This window comes from Bufo bufo, chromosome 1 (genome assembly GCF_905171765.1).
Source record: "Bufo bufo chromosome 1, aBufBuf1.1, whole genome shotgun sequence".
NCBI classification, from domain to species: Eukaryota; Metazoa; Chordata; class Amphibia; order Anura; family Bufonidae; genus Bufo; species Bufo bufo.
Genome location: NC_053389.1, coordinates 545,947,773 through 545,960,381, shown reverse-complemented (window position 1 = coordinate 545,960,381; position 12,609 = coordinate 545,947,773). Strand labels below are relative to the sequence as shown.

General features: G+C 45.3%; 1 protein-coding gene across 1 annotated transcript in view; it reads left to right on the top strand.

Annotated features, from left to right (window-relative positions):
- Positions 1-12,609, top strand: part of TRMU (tRNA mitochondrial 2-thiouridylase) — a 51,055-nt gene that overhangs the window by 28,987 nt on the left and 9,459 nt on the right. The window contains 1 exon segment of the mRNA XM_040412301.1: positions 5,770-5,852. Coding sequence (XP_040268235.1) covers positions 5,770-5,852 — 83 coding nt within the window.

Here is a 12,609-nt window from a genome sequence, read left to right as displayed (position 1 = left end):
AAAGACATCTGTCCATCCAGTTCGGCCTGTCATCCTGCAAGTTGATCCAGAGGAAGGCAAAAAAAAAAACTGAGGTAGAAGCCAGTTTTCCCCACTTAAGGTGAAAAGAATTCCTTCCCGACTCCAATCAGGCAGTCAGAATAACTCCCTGGATCAACGACCCCTCTCCTAGTAGCTATAGCCTGTAATATTATTACACTCCAGAAATACATCCAGGCCCCTCTTGAATTCCTTTATTGTACTCACCATCATCACCTCCTCAGGCAGAGAGTTCCATAGGTCTCACTGCTTCTTACCGTAAAGTAATCTTTTTCTATGTTTGTGTACAAACCTTCTTTCCTCCAGACGCAGAGGATGTCCCCTCGTCACAGTCACAGTCCTGGGGATAAATAGATGATGGGATAGATCTGTGTACTGACCCCCGATTATATTTATACATGGTAATTAGATCTCCCCTCAGACGGTCTTTTTTTCTAAAGTGAATAACCCTAATTTTGATAATCTTTCAGGGTACTGTAGTTGCCCCATTCCAGTTATTACTTTAGTTGCCCTCTAAGTCTGCCTTGTTCACAGGCACTCCATGTGTGGTCTGAACTACGATTTGTAAAGTGGTAGGACTATGTTCACATCAACGGGCATCTATGCCCTTTTGATGCAACTCATTATCTTATTGGCCTTGGCAGCAGCTGCCTGACACTGGTTTTTGCAGCTTAGTTTGCTGTTTATTAAAATTCCTAGGTCCTTTCCATGTCAGTGTTAGAGTGTTTTACCATTAGTATGTACGGGTGACTTGCATTATTTCTCCCATGTGCATAACTTTACATTTGTCAGTGTTAAACCTTCTCTGCCCAAGCCTCCAATCTATCCAGATCCCTCTGTAGTAGTATACTGTCCTCTTCAGTGTTAATTGCTTTACACAGTTTAGTGTCATCAAAAATTTATATTTTTCTATGCAAGCCTTCTACAAGCTCATTATAAATATATTGAAGGAGAATAGGGCCCATACTGACCCCCTTGAGGTACTCCACTAGTGACAGTGACCCAATCTGAGTATGTACCGTAACAACCACCCTCTGTTTTCTATCATTGAGCCAGTTACTTACCCACATACAGACGTTTTCTCCCAGTCCGAGCATTCTCATTTTATATACTAACCTTTTATGTGGTACAGTGTCAAATGCTTTGGAGAAGTCCAGATATACGACATCCATTGATTCACCGCTGTCAAGGTCTAGAACTTACCTCCTCATAGAAACTGATTTAAATTAGTTTAACATGACCGATCCCTCATGAAGCATGCTGATAGGGCGTTATTTGCTTATTTCCTTTTGAGATGCTCTAAGATAGCATCTCTCTCAGAAAACCTTCAAACAGTTTACCCACAACAGATGTTAACTTACCGGCCTATAGTTTCCAGGCTCTGTTTTTGGACCTTTTTTGAATATTGGCACCACATTTGCTATGCGCCAATCCTGTGGACATTCCCTGTATAGAGTCTGCAAATATCAGAAATAAGGGTCTGGCTATGACATTACTTAATTCCCTTAGGATACGGGGGGTGTATGCCATCCGGTCCTGGCGATTTGTCTATTTTAATCTTTTTAAGTCGCTGTTGTACTTCTTCCTGGGTCAGACAGGACACTTTTAATGGGGAATTAATTTTTACATTCAGCATTTCATCTGACAGTTTATTTTCCTCAGTGAATACATTGGAGAAAAAAATATTTAACAGCTTTGCTTTCTCCTCGTCGCTCTGCGACTCCCCCCTCATTACTCTTTAAAGGGCCGACACCTTCAGATTTATACTTTTTACCATTTATAAAATTGAAGAACATTTTAGGGTTAGTTTTACTCTGTTTGGCAATTAATCTCTCGGTCTCTAGTTTGGCCGCTTTTATTTGTTTTTTACATGTTCTATTTTTTTCCTTATAGTTTTTCAGTGCTTCCGTGCTACCCTCCTGTTTTAGTGATTTATATGCTTTCTTTTTGTCATTTATTGCTTTCTTTACAGTTCCATTTATCCACATTGGTTTCTTTTTGTTCCTTAACCTTTTATTCCCATACGGTATGTACCTCTCACAATGAGATTTTAGGATGCTTTTAAAGATATTCATTTTGTGGCTGTATTTTTATTTTTGAGGACTTTGTCCCAGTTAGTTATGCTATGGCCTCTCTTAGTTGGCTAAATTTAGCTTTTTTTGAAGTTTGGTATTTTTGTTCTCCCTGTAGAACGCTCTTTTGAATGATAATTGGAAGGTTATTACTTTATGGTCACTATTTCCAGGTGTCCCCCAAACTGCACGTGTAAAAATAGAAAATTAATAAACAAAGTATATTCAAATTTTTTTTTTTAGGAATTAGGGACAACATATTAAAAATTATTATAAAAGTTTACTTTTTAAGGTAAAAAAAAATGAAAATTTTAAGAAATCTCATCCACACGGCAAAAAAAAATAAAAAAAAAAAATCCGTAATTGACCTGCTATGTGGATTATAAATCTACAGCATGTCCATTATGCTGTGGAACTCCACTATAGACCTGACCCTATGCAGTGCTATAGGGTGATGGTGTGAAAGCCATGGCAAATTCACAACCAAATCGGTGCAGATTTTGCTGCAAAATCACAACCAATCTGCATCAGAGTTTCTGTCCTGTGCAGCCGTACCCTAAGTGAATGGGCTGTGTTCAGCTTTATTGTACTGACGGTAAAATTCTGCAGTAAATGTGACCCCGGCCTAAGGTGTTTCCAGACTGTTTAGTACCGAGTTGTGCACCTTTCTGAATTAATATCTGGTTGGTCTATACAGGTTTTCAACCCTTTGAATTAAAAATAAAAAAACATGGTTTTCATAAACTGACATCGAGCAGAAATCTTAAATATTGCTGAAATCGAAATGCAATGTTTTAGAAAAATTCCTAACTTATACATTATAAAGGAATAAGGCTTATTTAGGTTGTGTTCACATCACTGTTTTCCGTTCTTCTGATCCATCAGAAGAGCAGAAAAGTTATTTTTTTTTAAAAAAGGATTTTTTATTTTCAGCTTCTGTTGTGCTTATTTAGCATTTTTATCAGTTTCGCTTGAGATCCGTTATTTTTGACAGACCACGCAATATCTTTTCCCTCACAAATAAGGGTACTTTCACACTAGCTTTTTTTCTTTTCTGGTGCTGAGCTCCGTCCTAGGGGCTCAAATCCGGAAAACAACTGATCAGTTTTATCCCCATGCATTCTGAATGGAGAGCAATCCGTTCAGGATGCATCCAGTTCAGTCTTTTTCACTGATCAGGCTTTTCAGAAAACCGTAGCATGTTGTATTTTTACCTCCGGCCAAAAATCCTGAACACTTTGACTGAACGCCGGATCAGGCCTTTTTCCCATTGACTTGCATTAATGCCGGATCCGGCGCCGTGTGTTCCGTCAAACCGGATCCGGCTTTTGCATGTTAAACCCGAAAAATGTGAAAAAAAGTTAGTCCATAAATGGCGGATCCGTTTTTTCCAATGCATTTTTTTCATTGTGATCAGAATCCTGATCAGGATTCAAATGTAATCATTTTCCTCACGTTTTTTCCGGATCCGGCGGGCAGTTCCGTCGCTTGATTCAAACAACACTAGTGTGAAAGTACCCTAACACGTCACAGCCAGGGAATAGGTGAGTTGTTTTTTTTCTCCCTGGCTGTGATTGGACAGCGCTACAGCCATGCGGAAAGAGACTCCCATTGAGAAACAGGACAGTCTCCTCCCTGTACCGATGCGAAAATTAGCATACAGGGTTGGAGAATTTAACGGGGGCCACAGCGGGCGAACGGAGTGGCGTCCAGAAAAAATGTTAAGTGCTATTAGATGCCCGCTGTATGCCCTACGTATCCTGATACTTAGTTTAAAAAGTCTGGACCCATGAAAGGTCCTCTTTAATCTAGCTATTACGTTTTCATCTGCCAGTTCTAACTGATGGAAGGTTATGTATTATGTGTAGTTTTCGTAATATTATGCATGTAGTAAACATGTCGTGTTTGTCAAAATGTCAGAGATTTACTTTCTAAGCTTGATTGCATCAGATTTTTATTTTTAGTTTTTTTTTTTACTAAATCTTCATTTATTTGATAAAGTGTAGGTAAAGCCATGCCTGCTCTAATGCTCCAATATTACCATGCATGACTGGCCAGAAAATGGAGGAAAAAATTGCAATGGCATTTAAATTTGTCAGATGCATCCCAGCAATGGTATACACTGCCAACTGTGTCACATGCAGCAGTCTACAGTCTGGAACATGGGACAGAGTTTTAAATGTAAAGATTCAAATCTCAGCAAAACGAAAAAATCTCCTTCCTGCCCATCGGTGCATCTGTTTAATATTGGCTTATTGAGTCTACAGTGTGGACAGTAGCCCTGAATGTGGATCGTGCAATAATGGCATTATTTATCAAAACGGGCACTGTGCGTTCATACATGGAGCATAAAGTAGATCCTGCCCTAATTTTATCCTGGTGGTCTCAGACCCTCTATTCAGTTTGTGCATCAGAGATTACGATGTGTCTGCAGTGTATGTGGGTATCTTTGGCTGGCATGCCTGTGTGATTATAGGAGCTCTTGGGAAGTTTGTGCATTATGCTGTTGGACCTGTTCCCTGCTGTAATGTACCCACAGTGTACTGTAATCCCCGAGAAATGCGCTGCCTGTCACGTCTTGTTGCCTAGCTTAGAAATTATGTCTGAGCCTTATATATTTCAATGGTTACATTGTTCACAGAAAGAGGTAAAGTTATAATTGCCACGGGCATGATATGGGATGTACCATAATTCACGTTATACACAGGGTGAGAAGCTGCTAAGCTTCATGATCCTGTCAATGATTAACTTTAGTGTTGAACCATTTGTATATCCTATAGGGTACTTTCACACTAGCGTTTTTCTTTTCTGGCATAAAGTTCCGTCCTAGGGGCTCTGTACCGGAAAAGAACTGATCAGTTTTATCCCCATGCATTCTGAATGGAGAGTAATCCGTTCAGGATCCATCAGGATGTCTTCCGTTCAGTCATTTTGACTGATCAGGCAAAAGAGAAAACCGTAGCATGCTACTGTTTTATCTCCGGCGGAAAAAAAACTGAAGACTTGACTAAATTCCATAGGAATGTATTAGTGTCTGATCCGGCATTCAAAATACCGGTGCGCAGACCGAAAAAAAGGTGAAAAAAATAAATGCCGGATAAGGGCACTTTCACACTAGCGGCAGGACTTTTTAGTTCGGCGGTTAGAGGCCGCCGGACTAAAGTCAGACATGCAGTACTTTTAGTCCGGCGGTCTCTCACCGTGCACTGCCGTGCTGCGCCGGAGCTCTGCCTCCCCGTCCCCATTCACCGGCGGCACGGCGAAATAGTGTCAGGACGGATCCGACAGGGTGAACAGCCTGTCGGATCCGTCCTGCCGCTAGTGTGAAAGTACCCTGGCACTGGAAAGACGGATCCGGCATTTCAATGCATTTTTTTGACTGATCAGGCATTTTTAGGACTGATCAGGATCCTGATCAGTCTTGCAAATGCCATCAGTTGGCATATGTTTTGCCGGATCCGGCAGGCAGTTCCGTCGCCGGAACTGCTTGCCGGATCACTCTGCCGCAAGTGTGAAAGTACCCTTACATGAATAAACATCATGTGGGTGCATAAATATGGAGATGGAGGATTATTTTTAAATGAATGCAGTATTGTAACAGGATCTCATTTTTCATGTGTAATCTAGTAGATATTATAGTAGACTCTTGTATTTACAGTGCAGTGTGTACTGACCTTAAACCAGGATGGCACAGTTTGGGCCACATTAGTGAAGCCAATACGAGCCCTCACACCTGGACAGGTAAGCAAGAATTTGGATCCTTTATTTTTTAACCGTACTAAACTGAGTGCCCTAGGTAGGGGTCATGGAGAGCAGGTAAAACCTACCTTTTGTGGAGTTTTTCTTATGAGTACTAGTGACTGTGAAAGATCTGCTCCTGCACATGCACTGGAAGCAAAGCTTCACTGTGAATTGCTCCCTGCATTGAGCTGCTTTACAGCCGCCCTTCTGCTCGGAGTGCCAGCTGTAATGGTCTCCTGGTTGGATGCTATAGCTGTCATTCAGAGCAGATGGGAAGGAAGGAGCACTTCATAGTAAAGTTCCACCAGTGTACTTGCAGGAGTTGAACCTATCGGAATAAAATTTCATATTCACAATACTCCTGGTAATGAAAACATCCCAAAAGGTATGTTTGTACTGTTCTCCTTGGCCCTTGTGTTGTGCTGTCAGCAGTTTACCATGGTCCAAACTGCAGACAGATTCCCTTTAACTGCTTTTTTTTTTTTTCTCCTCTCCCCCCTCTAAACAAATGTTACAAACTGACAAGCAGCATCGGCTCATATGTGCAGCACAGTAAAGTAAATATAGTTGGTCAGTGGTCACATAAATTACGTACAATCCTGGCAAAAATGACAGTTTTCACAAAGTTTTCTGCTTCAGTGTTTTCAGATCTTTTTAGTCAGATGTTTCTGTGGTATACTGAAGTAAAATTATAAGCAAGGGCAGATTTGTACCTATAAGGCCCCTTGATGCATTGCGGCAAACCCGCGCGAGTAGGCACGAAATTTCAGTCAGTTTTGTCTGCGATTGCGACCCATTGTTCAGTTTTTTTCCGCATGCGTGCAATGCGTTTTGCACGCACGTGATAAAAAAACTGAATGTGGAACCCAGACCCAAACCCGGACTTCGTCACTGAAAGACCTTCTATCTTCATTCAGCAGGACCTGCGCTGACGTCACCACGTGGTAATCACGATGACGTCAGCGCAGTTCCAGGGAGCAAAAAGATGATGATACCGGCTCCGCGATCAAGTGGATGAGGTTTAGGTTTTTTTTGTTTTTGTTTTTTTAAACCCCTCAATGGACATTTTAGTAAGCATTCTGTATTAAGAATTCTATTATTTTCCCTTTATAACTATGTTAGAAGGGAAAATAATAGTGAATTGACTTTAATGGTGTCCGGGGTTGCTCATCCCTATTTACGAACAATCTCCTAGCAACCATGTATGAAAATCGCTCCGCATCCGCACTTGCTTGCGGATGCTATGCGATTTTCACGCAGCCCCATTCATTTCTATGGGACCTGCGTTGCTTGAAAAACGCAGAGTATAGAACCTGCTGCGATTTTCACGCAATGCACAAGTGCTGCGTGAAAAACAACGCTCATGTACCCAGCCCCATTGAAATGAATGGGTCAGGATTTAGTTCACGTCATGCATTGCACCCACGGAATTACAAAACAAAAAAGGGGGGGGGGGTGTCAGCACATCCCAATGTGCAGGTGCACGTTGCTATGGCTGAAAATACATATCAAACACATAGTGCAACAGCACTCTACGAACCAAATAAAGTACAAAGGTATATTTATATTGCAATACTATGCTAATAACTTAGAGATGCTTAGCAAATACTTTTTGTACAAAATTATTTGAGCCCGTCTGCCGCCCAAGGCGATCTCTAAGTCGTGCACTCCTGTAGCCTGTGTTGCGTCATGGGCTGGTTTTAATTAGCATGTGTACTTAGTTTGCTTAGCATGCATGCTGGTACTTATAGTCCCCTGTTTTAATGGAGCCATTTTTGGCACCATAATAACCAAAAGGGGGCCCACATCAGTGGGACCTACACTTCCGGAATTCATGGTCACTGTTGTGACAACCCAACAGGTGAGCTTTAGTGTTAGGACCCGTCTTATAGAAATCGCCTTGGCGTGCGGTAGACGGGCTCAAATAATTTGTACAAAAGTATTTGCTAAGCATCTCTAAGTTATAGCATAATATCGCAATATAAATTACTTTATGTACTTTATTTGGTTCGTAGAGTGCTGTTGCAACTTGTGTTTTGATATGCATTGCACCCACGGAATACTCGCCCCGTGGACAGGGGCCTAAGGGCCCATTCACACGCTATATTTCTGGATCCGCATCCTTGCACAATTTAGCGGAACAGGTGTGGAGCCATTCATTTCAATAGCTTTCCGCATCTTTTGAGGCCCTATCTGCTAGGCATTTCTATCAAAGGGCTGGCCGGTTCGTGCGCCAAATGTGGAACGCAAGCGGCCAGTCCTTGTGTTTTTGTGGCCCACAAAAACCTTTATGGTCGTGTGAATGGACCCTGAAACTAGCAGACCTGCTGCATGGCACTTGGCAGTTGAAGGCTAGTTCTATGTTCGTACACTATATTTCCTTGGTCACAAACAATTTATTGAAGCAAAAGCCAACAACAGTGGTGGGTATAACCCCACAAAAATGTCAATGTCTCAATAACTTGTCATGTGACCTTGAGAATCAATTACAACTTGAGAACGACGTCTCCTGCTGTTCACAAGTCAGACTTGCTGAGGCATGGCATCCCACTCTTCTGAAAGGTGGCCCTCAGGTCATTGAGGTTCTGGGGTACAGAGTTACGAGCCTCTACACGACGACTCTGCTGATCCCATAGGTTTTCAATGGGTTTTCAGGTCTGGAGAAAGTGCAGGCCACTCTATTTGAGGTACTCCCAGTCGCCAGCTGCCGTTCCCTAATGATGTGACCTCGATGAGCTGGCAATTGTCGTCCATAAAAGTGAAAGTATGTGTTGTTCATGCAGAGGCACAATGACTGGAGTAATGATGTTATGCAAGCAGTATGGGGCTTGTCACTGTACCATTCACAAAGTGTATTGACTAGACACACCTACTCACATTAACACCACCACCACAGGCAAACAGCGGTTGATACATACGCTTTTCTTGATGTCTCCAACATCGTTGCGCCATAATTTCTGCTCAGCAAGAATAACTTTCATCAGTGAACAGCACAAGGCCCACTAGTCCCTCGTCCAGCATAGATGCTCCCTGGCCCATGCAAGACGATGACGCCTGTGCCTGGTGGAGTATCCGTTACACTTGCAGGTCGTCTAGTACGCAGACCATGCTGATGTTAATAGTTTTGAATGGTCTGACGTGACACTTGGGGTGCCTTTCACCTCCCTTAAATGTGCCTGGAGTTGTGTGGCATTCATCAATCCGATTCCTCAGGGCATTGTACACAATGAAGTGGGTCATCAGTGTGGGATGTGGCCAAAGGACGTCCACTTCTATGCCTTTCTGTGATTCTTCCAGTATCTCTGTTGCAACCTGCTGATTACACTCTGTGACACTCTAAGGCTACGTGGCCACTTCCTCCTTGAAGTCTCGCAATGACGAGGTACTGCTGATTAATTGTTAGGTGTTGTCTTGGTCTCATGATGTCAAAATGTGATCAGCATGATGAGGAGAACTGTTTTAAATATCAATTCTAATTGAACCAGGAAATTTATTGGATCTCACTGCACTTACTATTTTTCCGGGGCGCTGCGCCGTCTCAGCGCCCTATGTCCCCCGATATTTTCGCTGACTTGGTTATACTGGGAGAGTCTGCCCTGTTTCTTCCCCTGCTGTATGGCGTGTCCAATTGCAGCGCAGAGCTCACAGCCTCGGAGAAAAAAAAACTCCCAGGCTGTGAGCTCTGCGCTGCGATTGGACAGCACTACAGCCAGGGAGAAGGAACCCCAGGGAGAAACAGGGCAGACTCCTCCCAGTATAACCAAGTCAGCGAAAATACCGGGGGACATAGCGGGAGAACGGAACGGCGCCCCGGAATAAGGTAGGGCAGTGAGATCCCGGGGGGCGGCCATTCTACACAGCCTGATAATTATCTTACAATGTTTTGGACCGATGAAGGGTCCCTCACCTGTAAAGGTTAGAGTGCATTTTAGGTTCATCCTGAAATTTCACCCACAAGCCAAATATCCCTAACTATTTGTGAGTAGTGTATGTGCCTGTAGTGCTGAAAATTATGTTTTTAATATATGCAAATGTGTCTCTAGGAGCAACAGGGGGCGTTGCCATTACACCTAGAAGCTCTGCTCTAGTTGCAACTTCTGTACCCTCTTCACTTTGACAGTGTCAGACGGGCATGATCACGTTTTCACTGCCTGGCCTCCCCTCAATGGAAAATGGAGAGGAGCGGCAGTTGCAGAGAGAGCAGATTCTCTAGGTGTAACTGCCAACGCCCCCATTGCTCGAGGAAGCTCATTTGCATATATGAAATTTCTCGTTCATTCCATTGGGGGACACAGACCACGGTATAGCTTAGAGATATTACTAGGGAGGGACACTATGCAAAAAAAGAAGCTCCTCCTCCTCGGGCTATACCCCCAGGCACCTCCAGGAGAACTTCAGTCTTTGCTTAGTGTCCGTCCAAGGAGGTTGACTCTTACTCTTCTCCTGTTTTGTTATTTTCTGTTTTCAGATGGGGACGCAGGTCAGCATTGCGCTTTCCTGGCCCCTGTGGAGTGTCTGCCACGGTCTTCTGAATGGTTCCTGGCTACCTCCCATTCCCCCACAGAAAAAAGTGGATCCAGGCTCGACATGTAAGCTCTGGCATCCCACCACAGCTGGGGACAAAACCTGCTGCCTACCCTCCCCAGAGCACTGCTCTCCCTTGGGAGTCAGATGTCTGAAAGGTGACTCCCTGCTGGTCCGGACATCGAGGGGAGCATGATGACAGATAAGTATTGCCTGCTTCAATCTCCCTTCTCTCTCTTCCCTCCCCCCTAATCTTCATGTCGTTTGTCTGCACTCTGAGGCCGCCTGGGTGACTGGAAAAGGACCTGCTGGGGGCATTCTTTCCTAGGGGAGGGGGCCATTCCGGGTAGGGCTGATGATTCCCTATCTTCATTTTTCCTACCTGCCTACAACTCAAACGGCAGCTTAAGATCGCAGAGACAGGACGCCTCTGCATATGATTATTTCTGTTCCTTTAGACTGCGGGCCGCTGCGCTCTCTGCAGCTCCCCGCTGGACCGCTCCGTCATTCATTAACCCCCGCCGCGCCGTACGGCTATGGGGTGTAGTTTGAATCGCGCGCGCGCGCTTTTTTCGCGCCGCAATGACGCACTCAAGAGGGTGGAGCTTCGGCGTCCGGCTGTTTTCTCCTTAATTCGGAGACTCTGCTGGATTGTGGCCGTGCAGCTCCTCAGTGACCGGAGACTTCTGCTGTTTGCCTGGGTGGTAGGAATTGCAGCAACCTGGTAGGAAATCTGATTCACATTGGAATCCATCATGCCTAAACCTGGGGCCCCTAAGCCTTCCAAGGCTCCCTCTCAGGCTCCACTGGAGTCATGTAAGATATGCCTTAGGCCTTTTTCTGTCACTGGTTCTTGTGACTCATGCCCTGCTCCTATACAGGATCAGCCTCCTTCTCTTGCTCAGCCCGGTCCTCCCTCTGCCCCTGCGGAACCAGCGGTACCCGCCTGGGCCTCCGCCATGTCTAATGCGGCAGCTGATCTGGCCTTAGTTGCCAAGGCAGCCATGTCCTTCATGGAGCGCATGGCGGCTACTACCCCTGTGGCAGCCACCACTCCATCTCCTCTCAGTGACTCTCACAGAGGGCGTCTGACTTCTAAAAGGCAGCATGAGCGGCAGCATTCCTCCTCGGATGACTCCGCTTCTCCCCCTCGCCTTGAGGCATGCCCGGTTGACTCCCCCCCCCCCGCAGGGAGCGCAAATCCGAAGGGGAATTGTCCGGATCGGACGAAGTCACGGAGCGGGAACCCCTGCCTAAGCTTTCCACCATGGTAACCGAGTTGGTGGCAGCCGTCCGTGACACTTTTAATATACAAGGGGATTCTCCTCCCTCCACTAGTCGGGAGTTCTCCCTTTTTTCCACCTAAGAAGCAGGAGTCCGCTGTGTTCCCTATTCATGAGGAATTCACTGCGGTCATATCAAAAGCTTGGGATCGTCCTAATCAAAAGTTTTCGGCCACCAAGCGTATGAATACACTATATCCTTTTCCAGCTGACACAGTGGAAAAGTGGACTTCTTCCCCTAAGGTAGATCCTCCGGTGGCCAGGTTAGCCAAGAACATGGTCCTTCCCGTCCTAGACGGTTCCTCTCTGCAGGATGCGGTGGACAGACGTTTGGATTCACTTTCCAAGTCTATCTTCTCCCTGGCGGGCGCTTCCCTGCGACCGGCCTTCGCGTCAGCTTGGGTCGCCAGAGCCCTTACAATGTGGTTGCAGCGCCACCACCAGGATCTGTCAGAGCAGGACGCCTCTGTAGATACTCTGGATTTCATCATTCAGATGTCTCAAGCTTCCAAATATCTCTGTGAGGCTTCAAATGGACATCGGCTCCCTCTTTGCCTGTATTTCGGCCCTCTCTGTCATTCAGCGCAGGGAGGTCTGGCTGAAGGTGTGGGATGCTGATGGCCTCATCTAAGCGTTCACCTCGCTAACCTTCCCTTTGAAGGGTCCAGGCTCTTTGGGGCTCAACTAGATGAATTTATTTCGGCCGCAACTGGGGGCAAGAGCACTCATCTACCTCAGCCCAGGACCAAGCGTCCCTTTCAGTCCTCGGCCTTCAGGTTTCCGGGGCCAGTCCTTTCGTCCGCTTCTCCACTGCCAGGACGCCGTCGTCCTCATCGGCAGGGGGGGTCCCAGGACTCCCGCAAGAAGCCTTTCTTCAAGCCCCAGCCTTCTTGGCGGCCTCGGGCGCAGTCAGCCCGTCCTCCTGCTCCCAAGCAACCCTCCGCATGAAG